This window comes from Empidonax traillii, unplaced genomic scaffold (genome assembly GCF_003031625.1).
Source record: "Empidonax traillii isolate 1590-97213 ecotype Southwest subspecies unplaced genomic scaffold, ASM303162v1 scaffold1083:size320519, whole genome shotgun sequence".
Classification (NCBI taxonomy): domain Eukaryota; kingdom Metazoa; phylum Chordata; class Aves; order Passeriformes; family Tyrannidae; genus Empidonax; species Empidonax traillii.
This window is the reverse complement of record NW_020956276.1, coordinates 256,318-269,133: the sequence shown is the minus strand read 5'-3', so window position 1 is coordinate 269,133 and position 12,816 is coordinate 256,318. Positions and strand designations below refer to the sequence as shown.

Below are 12,816 nucleotides of genomic sequence, written 5' to 3'. Positions count from 1 at the left end.
TTTTAACAGCAAAGTTAGCTGAACTTTGATCCCCTGAAAGATTCTGAGGAGGTGGTTTGGGAAGGGACTTTGTCAGTAAGTAGAAGACAATTAAAACTAGTGTGTGAACAGGAATATTTTAATGTGGTTTAAGAGCAGTCTGGATCAAAGTTCTTTTTTACAGTAGCCACTGCATATAGTGAGAAAGGAATATAAGGGGTTTGTCTTGAGTTTTATACATTTTCTGCCATTGTTTAAGCTACTGAAACGTGGTTTAAAAATATATATATTTTTTAAGATCTCATACAACTGGTTGAAAAATTGATTTTGAAACTGACTTGTAAAACCTCACTTTTAAACTGGGGTGTCACAAAGTGTGCTCCTGGTGAGTTCAGCTTTGAATGTATTTTCATTATATTCTGCAGTGAGGAACACAAAATAAATATGCTGCCAAATTGGAAGCACTGTATGACTCAGGGTCAGAATTCAAAATGATCTTGAGAAGATAGGTAGCAGGTTGGAAATCAGTGCACCTAAGCTCAGTTAGCAAGAACTGAGAGAGGAAGAGAACACAGGGGAAAAAAAATTAAAGGCCTGATTACTGGAGAGGCTGAAGTGAACAGTAAACAGTATCCCAAAAAAGCATTTGAGCACTGTAGTGCGTAGTAAATTAAATATAAATTGATAATATGTTTTTTGAATTAGACAGGTGTTATTTTGCCATGTTAACAAGTGTGATTGAAGTGATTGCTCTGTTGAATAAGGACCTTAGCTAAAATGGCATGTTTATTTTCTTAAACAATAGTAGGTAGATACCTAGACTCTGCAAGAGTATTAGGTTTATAAAAACTTGATTTGTGAGGGAAGCTTGAGAGACATAGATGCACTAGAATAGAAGAAATGAAGAGCAGATTTGGAGAGGGCCCTCACATCTGTGAAGGGTTACTACATAAAGGCCAGTGATTAACTAGTCTTTGAGTTCTCTGTAGAGCAGCAGCAGAAATCATGCATGTTTCTAAAAAGTGATACTGTTAAGGGCACTCTGGTCTCTCAAGGGCCCTTATGGATGTGGGTTTGAACAGTTCTGTGTGTAATAACTTGGTGGAATTAGAAACTTGAACTGGGGAAAATTGCTTTGAAATCTGCAAGGTCACCCGAGGCTGGATTTTTATGGAGCTTCAGGAGGAAAGGCCTGTATCCTTCTATGTCTCCTGCTCAGTGTGTTATGGGAGGAGTATGTGTGTCCTTTGCTTTCAGACAAGCTTCTAAAGGTGTCTTGTGCCAGTACACTGAGTGTGCCCCATCTGGTTTGGCTGTGAAAGCCAGACTGTCCAACCATGTCAATCCGTTTCACTGTGTGCTTGCTAAAACGTCTTTAATGGCTGCTACTCCACAGGGATGGGATGTTCTCCGGAAAAGAGCGAACTTCTCTGAGGAAGATGGTGAGGGATAAAGTTATAGGTGGGGGAGTGGGAAAGCTCATCCACTGCTTTGTCTTGATCAAAGGATGTGCATAACCTATAGTGGAAAGGGGCAAAGCGGAAGTGTGACCTTGATCATGTAATTGAGACGTTCATATATTAATGCTGCTAATAAGGAAACAGCGGCTTGTTAATGATCTTTTGGAATAACTGAGTTGGAAAATTGGAGATGTTTCCAGCCAGTGCTTCTGTAGATGTGGCATGTCTTTCCAGTTTTCAGCATGTGTCAAGGAGAAGGGCCTCTAGAAGGATTAGTTGTTTTTACACAGCCTGAAAAAGCTGAGAAAAGTTTTATTAGGTGACTTAAATTACATTTAAAGTGAAGTGTCTATGTCTTGCTCAAAATGAGGTACTTTTACTTCTGCTAGGAAAATGTCCAGAACTGTTATTTGAATGAGCTGCTGCTGCATTATTTTTCCTTAGGTATCTAGAATGTCTTGTTCGTGAGCTAGTTAAACAGGAGTTCTGTCATGAAAATCTGACTCAATCAGTTCAACCATTAAAGATTTTCAGTCTTTTGCATGACTAGTACACACTGTGTGGTTGATTTATTTGCCAACAGTGGTTTGGAGTTGGAATTTGGATTTTGAGTAGCTTTGCCAGTTCGATAGAAGGAAACAAGATCAATTTAAAACATTAGTAATCTTGGATGGTGTTTCTTGCTTTATGTTTCAGACCCCCAAAATGATTGGTTCGAATTTTTGAGTGCCATTACAATACAAATCTTGGCAGTGTTAAATTATTTAGAACTTTTCTCTGTGCGCTGAAGCTTATAAGAAATCTCAACACTGTTGTCTTAAGGGATTCTGCAGACTTAAAAATTCCAGTATTTTTTTCTGAAAGCGTGTGTAATCAACTTTCTGATATAATCTGAGTGAACAGGGTGATTTCTGTGACTTATTATGGTGAGTTTTGATAGAATGTTTACATACTTCTAGTGTTTTTTAAAGAGTAGGTATCTGACAATAGCTATTTCTAGGAATGAACATGCGAGTATCAGATTTGGAGTTTTTCATTCATTTTCTCTTGAAATCAAAAGAGATCGAAGGCTTGCTCGTGATGATTTTCAGAAGATGTTTTGTATGATGTTTTTGAGATGTGATCACTTGAACTAAAATGAATAACAACTTTGTGAGGTTGAATTCTCTGTTTTCGAAAGTGGTTTCTATAAAAATCTGAGAATTAAATGAATGCAACTCAACCTTTCTTAGTTTATTGTCGCAAAGTGAAAAATAGAAGAGTTTGGACTAGGAGGTCATTTGAGCTTTAAAATTCATGAGTCCAGAAAAATACTCTCCCCCATGGTTAATAAACATAATCCGAATTTTGGTGTAGGGTGAGGGTTGGACTACATGATTTTTGAAGGTACCTTCCACCAATCTAAACCATCCTGTGATTCTGTGAAAAGGGTTTGGTTTTGAAGTAGCTGTGAACTTTTTTGTAATTTTTTCCAAGATTATTTTGTATTCTTAGAAGATTAGACTACTTGTGACATGTTGGTTTAGTGAAATCACTATTAATAAATTTAAAGTTGTATTAAGTAGCAACCAGATATATACAGGTTTGTAGTGTAGCTGATTCAGTAAAGAATTATTATTAAAGCTGTGTTTTAAGGAGCCTATTGCAAATATCTGATAGAAGTGTTAAATCAGATAATGCACTATTTAAATGCAGTGGGTAGGGAAAACATACGTGCTAGTGTATCCTTAGAGGAATGGCTAAATGGATTGTCAGTTTAATTTTTTTAATAGTTCTGTGTAGGGGTTAATAGCAGGTCTGTTAACTCCCTAGAAGAAGAAATTGACTTGGGAAACTTTCGAGTGTGGCCTTGAAAATAAATAAGTTTTACACACAGGCTAATTGGGAAGTGAGGGCGGACTGTGAGTCCGTAGATTTGGTATGTGAGAACCACAGCCTTGTCCTTGGGCATCTCCAGGTGTCTCACTATTGCTGCCAAGTGTATCAGTAATGATGAGTGGCCAATTATTGCTTGCTCGCTGCTTACTTACTGCTTAGTTGCTGCTTTTTGAAAATGATATAAAAGGAGCTGGGATTTTAGTAAAGAAGAGGCCTTTTCTTATGTTGCCCTAAATCAGCCTTCTTGTGTGTTTTTTATTGGACCATCACGACATAACAGCAACAGTTCTGATGGTTTTTTTGAACAAAACTTTTCTATGTTGGCAAGGACTTTAAAACATCTTGTTGCATGAGTTTGGTTTTTTTTTATTTGGATGTCATTAGGATTACTATGTCTGTGAACATATATGTGTGATATCTGTAGGACTAACTGTGTAGTGTTCAACTTTTCTGAGAGAATGGTGTTTGAATAAGATTTTTGTTTATGGCCTTTTGGGACACTTGCTGTTTCAGTATTTAAATTTCACTACACATGCAGTTGTTTATTCAGTTTTTTTATGGTAGTTAGGGCTGCAGTTTTGTATGAGAAAGTAGCAAAAACCCCTCAATTCTGTCTCAAGTCATATGTATGACAATTTAAAAAAAGTTAAATAGCCAAGGGCCAGTAGAAGATGTTTGGTGCAGTGAGTGATGTGCACTACAGAAGTCAGGTTTTCTGTGTCCCACAGAGAGTTCTGAGCTGCAAAGTTATTAGTACACAGAAAATCTTGTCTCTGCCTTGTGCCACTTCTGTAGTGGGTGAGGTCTGGATCCTGTGGATATCAGCCTGGTTCTGTACCTTATTTGCTCTCTGGGTGAGGTACTGGAAGACTTTTTTTTGACAATAGCAGAGCACAGCGTGATGTGATGCATGTGAGCAAAGGGTGAGAAGTCACCTCTAATTCCCTGACTCGAACACTGTATGTCTAATTTTAAGCTTTAATGTAGTTCCTTTCATGGACCTTATGCTTCTCTGGAATGCTTTTGTGTTTTGTTTTGGTTTGGCTTTTTTTTTCCCTTCAATTATTTTTAAGGTACTTCCTAGAAAGTAATAAGGTGCTCTATACCAAATGGGTGCCAGCATGATTATGTTGTAGTGTATGTGGTGGTAGTCTGGGTGTTGAGACTGTATGTGATTACTTGAGCAGTGCAAGTCACAGGCAGTGCTTCCAGATGAAATTGTGAAGTTAAGGAAATGAACCATGGATAAATGTGACTATAACCAGTTGTCACAAATTAGAGACTACACAATTTGTTTAAACTCTCATTTCCTATTTTTAAGGAGCAGTATCCCCAGGACAGGCTTGCTGTAGTTTCTGAACAGGTTTCTGAACTTGCAGATTAAGTAAAACTTTTAAGTATATGTGGGAGGGAGGTGGAATGAAGTTGTATTGTTAGCCTTTAAATCAACAAGGTCTGTACAGAACTATAAAAACCAAATCCTGAACCCCTGACTAACTCTGTATGTGTAAATTAGAATGATACAAATAAAATTGGTCTTATGAATGTTCCAAGTATGTATTGGATTTTTAAGGACACAAAATTTATGTATACGTGGAACCTCTTAGATTACTTAATATATGTTTTTATACGTTACCTTATACATGTATAAATAAAAGATTCTACAGACATGCAAAAATGTGTTCATGTATGTGTATGTGTATAAACAACATATTCCATAGGCTATTATCTAAGTGTGAGGCCAAAGAATTAAAGTGTCTGTGAACAAACACAAGCCTTTAATTTTCCCATTAAGCCAAAAATGTGTCAACTAACTCACTGCTGTTTGCTCTTACTAGAAATGACCACCCCAAACAAGACACCACCTGGTGCTGATCCAAAGCAGTTAGAGAGGACTGGTACTGTTAGAGAAATAGGCTCACAAGCGGTTTGGTCCCTTTCGTCCTGTAAGCCAGGTAAAATCCTACTATCTCATGTTAACAGATGTTTTACCTATTTTATACTAAATTGAGTTTTTTGTTTTACTTGCACAGTGAACAAACTAAACCATGTGAGCAGGAACCCACCCAGCACTGTGTAGTTGTTTCTATGCTTTGGCATCTTGCCTGGGTGTCTTCGATTTTTGCCAAAGAGCAACTATGCAGTTGGGTGACCTAAATGTTCTGTCTAAACTTCGTGTGGACTCGGCCATTATAGTGTAGCTCCCTAAAACCCTGCAAATAAAATAAAACTACTGTAAATGGTCCTGAAGTGCAGTTAATGATACCTGCTCAAAATATCTGAAGATCTGGGTTCTTTTCCTTTGGAGTGTTATATTTGCTATTTCAGAAATAGCTGTTGGGAATTTATCTTGTATCTTGCTGCAACCTAAAGAGAATGATCCCTTTATGTCACAATATTGTGCTCAGGCTGAATGTGTTTGGTTTGATATTCTGGAAGCTTAGTTGGAGAAAAAATATCATATGGTTTTGTTTCTTAAACATGGGGAAAGTAATTTTTTTATTGCAGATTCAACTTCAGCTGCTGCATTAGAACTGCAACTAGGGTGGGCAATCAATAAAAGGTTGTGATTAGTAAAAGGACAGATAATGAAGAGATGGAAAAATATAGATTTGGAGTTGTTTCTTTAAATGTGATGGCGTTAACTTTCAGGAGTACTGTTTTTGCCATCTGTTGCTTATTCTAGCTAGTAACTTGAAAAAGCAAAAATACTTCAGGAGACTACTTGAAAATGTTACATTTGGCTAAAATTTTATAATAAATGAATGGTCTCTGCTAATGATTTTGCCTTAGCTCAGCAGTTGAATTACAGAATAAGTGGGAAAATCTAACTGTTAATTAGTGTTCTTACAATCAATATGAATTACTACTTAACCATTTGAAATTCCAGGACATGTTGACATGGTTTAACACCCCACAGACTTCAACAGCATTGAGTTTTCACAGATTCCTGTGTTTTAGTTTTGTGTCAGAAAAGCATAGGCACAACTGGGGTATCTAGAATATTTCCTTCTATATTATACCTTGGGCTACATTATTTTGTAATAGATGAAGAAAAGCTACATTTGCATCATGGAAATGGAATATTCAAGACTATAAAATTTTCTTTTTCTTAGGGTTTGGAGTGGATCAGTTACGAGATGATAACCTAGAAACTTACTGGCAGTCAGATGGATCGCAGCCTCATTTGGTGAACATCCAATTTAGGTATTAAAAATAATCCCTATGAGTTAGGATGTTTTATATAACTTTGTGTTCATTACTGTTCACCAAGATAGGAATTTTAGAAGTGAAAAGACTCCATCATTAATCCTGTTACCCAGCTGCTAAGAAACCAGTTAGATGACATTTATAAAAATAAGATTTTCAAATGTAATGATTTACTAAATGCCTAAATAAGCAATAAAAAACCCCGTTTAATAGTACGTCATTTGTGACAGCATCACTAAGGTGACTTTTATCCAAACTTTCTGTCTTTGAGAGTAATTTGAAGGATAGACGATTGTTACAACAAAGTCGTGTATAACCTGACAACTGAGTTTGAGAAACCCTTTTTTATTCAATTCTGTGTAGGATGCTTTCAGTACTTTTTCTTTAACCAAACTTAAGATGATGTTAGATGTTTGTTACCTTTCTTTATTTGTTTTTTTGAGAACTCCTTAGTTCTTTACTTACCTTTGATAAGGTAAACAAAAGTTTCATTGCATACAAGGGCTTATTTGGCATCTTGGCCCATTTCTTGGTATTCTGACATTTCTTAAGGCAGACAGAGGAGAACAATGGAAATCAACTGTGTGTACATAACCTAATGTAAAAAACCCCACCTTGTTCTGTAACAGAAATTTCTTACAAATCAGTAGACACACATATTCATTTTTAGAACGTTTAAATCCTTAATTATTGCAAGCTGATCCTGAATATTTTTCTTTGTGATGCTTATGTAGCTTGTGTTGCTTCTTGCAGAAGGAAGACAACGGTGAAGACACTGTGCATTTATGCAGACTACAAATCTGATGAAAGTTACACTCCAAGCAAAATCTCTGTCAGAGTAGGAAATAATTTTCATAATCTTCAGGAAATCCGGGTAGGTCACTGATGCTTTGCTTTCTACCTTAAGATAGTTCTCTCTCATTAGGACATATGTTGTAGAAAAATTGGTTTGGGAGGTAAAATATGGCATCATGCTTGAAGTGGGAAAACAGCTGGGTTTATTTTGATGTTTGCTTTTAGGTTTTGCCTTGTAAATTTACTCGTCTGGTTTCTGGTTTTTAATCAGGCTCCATTGCCAACATTGTTATAATGGGCTTGATGCATGGATCCTGTTACGGAAGAGAGGATGGGGGTTTCCAGAATGGGCTGTTTAGAGCTGGTTAAACTTTGATCTCATATAAAATACCTGAAGGTCCATTCATCGAAAGGGAAACTTAGCTTTTAAATACTTGCATTTTTAGACCTAACTGAAATGCATGCTTTTTTTTTTTTTTTCCATTAGTGACTTGCTCAGCTATTGAGTTTCATCACCAGGACTCAACATTTAAAACTACAGGTTTTAATTATGGCTGTGTATGGTGCATAAATATTTTGGAGTCTGGATTTCATAATTGGGAGGCTGCATATGCTCTTATTAACTGACAGCATCTGATTCAAAGCTAACTTTGAGATCCTGGAAAAAAAATTAGGACAAAAAGGCATATAATCAGTTCTGCAAAGGTTTCTTTGTATTCTGCTGGTTAGAGAACCTTTATGTAAGGGAAAATCTGCTCCATATCCGCTAATAGCTGACTCCAGCAGCTGCTGGTGGTGAGAGCTAGTGGAATTGCAACAAACTCTTCCGTAATCATATACAAAGCAAATAAGATACCAACTTAAATTGAAAGTAATGTAACTTACAATCAGATATGTTCATTAATGATGTTTTACTTTTGAGTACAGTTAATAATTTTTTGCAAAGCTTTTTTTTTTTTTTTTATATTGGACAGTCATTGAGATGTAAAAATTGTGAAAGAGATACTGTTTTTTAACAATATGATGCAAAATCCAATTTCCAGTTCTGAAGACATGCTTAAGACTTTGAATGACACATAGAGTTGTGGTGTTTTGTTAATTTTTTTATTTACAAAAGTGTAATAGTCAAACCAGTATTTTTTTCTTGGTGATGCTTCTAGCCAGAACAACTGAGATCAGATTTTGAGTTGCTTTAACTGCTTAGTTTTGCTTACCTTCTGGTAAGTAGTAAAAGCAGATTTAAATTAATCTATGATCTTACTAGATGTCCACTTTGTAAACTAATCAGGTTGTTCATAAGCAGGTATCTTTGCTAATTTTGAGTCTCTGGGGCCTCATGTTTCAAATTCCTCTTCTCTGGAGCTCAGCAGCTACTGGCAGATACTTTGGGAAGGTTTAACGTACCAGCGTTATATGGCAGGTATTACAATAACAGAAGGATTGGAATGACAAGAAAAGGGAGATGCTAAATAGTGGCTTAAATTTTTATTTCTGGGATTTTAATTGTTTTCACTTTCAGTCCCAACAGTTTGACGTCTCAAGAGTGACACATAATAGAAGGTTGTAGATGCAGTGGGAACGAAAAAGTGTAGCAAAGATGTACGCCTCTTATGTTAGCACTGTGTCCTTTCAATGATTTGTGATGTTCTCTCAAGCTTTGACCTTTACTTTTATCCTAAATCTTAAATGGAAAGGTCTTGACATGTTTTTTGTTTTTTTTTTTGTTTTTTTTTTTTTTTTTAATTAATTAAATATTATTTTGAAAGAAATGAATCATCACATTACTGTGATTTTAATCAGCAGCGAATTCTGTCTTTTCATCTTTGGAATTGTATTGTAGCAATTTGGGAGCTGATCCCTGTATGAAGAACAGTAACAGCAGTTTCCCTGTTATCTGCAGGTCAGTTTTCCGAGTGTCCACTAGATGTCATTGTTGTCTTTAATTATCAGTTTGATTTTGCACTTTTATCTACTCTTCCAATAAGTAAATGATTTTCCTTTTTGTAATAATGCTTAGTACAGTATTATGCATATAACTCCCTAACTTAAGTTTCTTATGCGGTAGTAAACTTCCACTCGTGAGGGTATATCTGTTATTAACATATTAAAGATCTACAGAAACAATAAAATGCATAACAAGTGTCTTATTTTTCTGCAGTTTCTCAGGCAATATTTCTTTAACTTTTTTCTTGCTAGAAATGGGATTCTGTACATAATATATTTGGTTAAAAATAACACTTCTAAGTGAAATAAGTTACTAGTATTTTTTATAGTATCTGAATATGACCATAATACATTGCATGAGAGAGTAAGTCTTATGTTTATGCTCATGTGCTTTTTTTACTTCAAAACTGAGGAGAAAATATGGTCATGCTTCTTTGTAACCACTGTGACGTTACTTGTTCGTATGAATTTTAATATTTCCTAAACTGCTTGATACTCAGAATGTATTTTTTAAACTTTCCTTCAGTCCTGAAAATTTCTCTTTTCTTCAGCTTCTCTGACACATAGGCAGGTTATTAAAGCAGTGTGAACTGTTATGAGCTCTTTAGAGAAATCTGCTTAATGATACCATGATTCCATTGGCTTCAGGACTGATTAACTGGGTGGAAAATCAGGCTAAACTATTTTATATTTTTCTGTGCATGTTTGCCCAACTCATAGTGTCTAATGAATGTGTTTTCTTTCCTAATGGTCTGATTTTCAACACAATGCTATATGCTGTTAGGCTAAATTTTGTCGCAAATAATTAGCTTTAGTTTGTGTTCTGGTGTGTAGATGTGCCTTTTTTGGAACCTAAAATGAAATTATTTTCTCAATAAAATGGTTTTTTCCCCTCTGAGAAACAAGTTGTTTGTACCTCATTGTATGGGTGAGAACAGCCATCATTCCCTTACTCAGCTGGAGCAACTGAAGTTAAGATGTGTGAAGTCAGCCTTCTCCTCTGACTTAAGTGTCTTTTTGTCACAGCTGTCAAGCTTAGAGAGCAAGGAGTTTCTTATTTTCAGTCGTGGAGTTCTCCCACAGAATGTTTCAAACAAGGCTGGATGGACAAGACAGTCTATAGAGACATTTTTGGAACAGAATCCAGACTCTTCACTGTATGATTTAAGTTATTACACTTTCTCATGATATGAAAGTAACCCACTGCAAAGGATGTGAGTTAAATACTGGCAGCAAGAGGTGTCTGGTCTTTTCAAGTGATACTCATCTGCTTGTTGCTTTTGACATTTAGGTCTCCAGCGGTTCACTTTGCCATAAAAAGATTAGGCGTTGTGATGCTTAGTGCAGGCAGGGTTTCAGGTTGTAGTCTGTATTCATATGTACACTCATCTTGTAGTTTCAGTGGCTTCTGCTGTCACCCTATAATGTAGGGTCTTTACACAGCAAAGCAAGATACCTGTAAACTCTTGTATCAGTCATTTCTACAGCTCTGGATAAAAAATACACTCTGGGAAGGTGTGGATCAGACTTCCTGAAATTAGTTTCTTCTCATATTGGTTCACATCTGAGAAGCACTGGGGTTTAATCCCAAAATTAAAACTGCCTTAAGAGGTACGATCCCTCCTGAAAGAGCCAGTCTTCTGTTCTGCTGTGCCCTATAGAGGACTCAGCAGCAGAATGTGCCATACATGTCTTGGCTGTAACTAGGTGAGATGCAACTAGATAGGGATAATTTCTTTTCCATCCCAGGAGGAATTAGTTCTCACAGCACACTTTTTGGGCTTTCTCCTTGTTTTTGATTTGAAGTGGGACATCTTTTTTATTTAATTGTTCGTAGTTGAAAGAAACTGACAAGCTTTGTGATAGGAACAAACCATTACTAGTGCCTGACATTGCTGTGTGTACTTTGCTTTTCAAACTGTTTCAAGACAGTAATCATCCACTTGGCAGATTAGATATATTAATGTTCAGGCCTAATGGGAAGTGATCAGAAATACCCCACTGAAGAGGAGGGAGCCGGGAGGCCTCTGACCATGGTTGTGTGCTGTTTTTATGCAGTAAAGCAAATTTGCAACCAGATAAGGTGGCTTTGTGTTACCAAGGTAGGCAAGGTCTTTGCTCTTTCGTTTTTCAGAAGCCATTCAGTCTGAACCAATGCTGCTGGAACAGGGTAACTCCCCTGGCTGACAACCTTTGTAGGTGTGCAGTGCTCTATCACTAGGATGAAATGGATAGCCCTTATGTAGGGAAAAGACACAGTGTCACTTGAGGCCCCATGGAGCAGACTCTGCATCAAAGAATGATGCCAAGTGTTAAACATTGCTTTGCAACAAGCCTACTTGAATTCTGGCCCTCTGTGCTTTCCTCCTGGAATAAAAGCCTACTTAACCTTTTCAACAAGAGTCTGTTTTGAAGATGACTTTGAAGACTCAGGTGAAAGCCCTCTTATCATAATACACGTTTTCTGGCAATGTAGGAGGCCTTTGCTTTTTTTTGTTGGTTTTTTTTTCTTTGGTTTTTTTCCTGGTTTGGTTTGTTTGGGTTTTTTTTTTGTTTGTTTGTTTTGTTTGTTGGGGTTTTTTTGTTGGATTGCTGTCTGGTTTGTTTTCAGTTTGTTTTGGTCTTGCTTAATGTTTTGTGACCAGGTGCAGACACAGTAGCCTCCCTGGTGGCCCAGTCTTGTGGCCAAGCACCACGGACAGGGCTTCTTCTATATTGTTTTGAGAGATTCTGCACCACAGCGGGGAATTATCAACTGGAGGAATGCCCACACTGGGGAGCTTTTCCAAGGGGTAGTTAAGGACATGTGACCCCACTGTAATCTCTTGACCTTACAACGTCCTGTGATTGTAGTGAGGAGGCTGGACTTTTCTAAACGTTTTCTGAAATTCAGCAGCTAGCAATCTCAACCTGTTTTCCATATGTAAATTGTCATAGGACTGTTGTAAGGTAATGAATCACGAAAATGTATCCTTTTGAGTCTCTAATCAAACATCTCTAAGGTGCATTTTCAATTGCTTTCCATTGAAGATGGAGTACTGAGTTGTTAATCCTTTCGATTCTTGACTAGGCTTCAAGTGCTTTGATTAGAGACCATTCCTCTATGTTCTTTCTTCCATGTAAGAAAAGAGGCATTTCTGACCCCTCATTATTCCTTGAGTTCAGAATGTCAATTAAAAATATTCAGTCTGCTTTCTGCAAGCTACACTTGATGCTAAGAAAAGACCAAGTAAACTTTAGTTTTATAGAATTTCAAACTATAGTCTTTCTAGTCTGTCTCTCGGATACTCTGTAGATGAGGTCATACATCCTCTTGTTCCTTGTTGTCTTGCTATTATGGTGGTTGAGTGTAGATTTAGTTCATCAGGATGCAGACAGTACTTGTTCCTTACATCTAAAATTTACTGGTACTGGAAACCTGCAAAGCAGGGGAGTAGAATGATCCACTGGTATTGGTGAGTTATTAAGCCTTGTGATTGATGTTAAAGGTAGGAATCAAGTTTAGGAAGCAGGGTTATTTCCATTTAATGCAGTTGGCACTTCATAAATA

General features: G+C 36.7%; 1 protein-coding gene across 3 annotated transcripts in view; it reads left to right on the top strand.

Annotated features, from left to right (window-relative positions):
* Positions 1-12,816, top strand: part of ANAPC10 (anaphase promoting complex subunit 10) — a 36,807-nt gene that overhangs the window by 1,846 nt on the left and 22,145 nt on the right. For all 3 annotated transcript variants that reach the window (XM_027904754.1, XM_027904753.1, XM_027904752.1), the window contains exons 2-4: positions 5,156-5,272; positions 6,434-6,524; positions 7,281-7,401. In XM_027904754.1, the coding sequence (XP_027760555.1) occupies positions 5,158-5,272; positions 6,434-6,524; positions 7,281-7,401 (327 nt within the window). In that variant the 5' untranslated portion in view covers positions 5,156-5,157. The remainder of the gene's footprint in view (positions 1-5,155; positions 5,273-6,433; positions 6,525-7,280; positions 7,402-12,816) is intronic.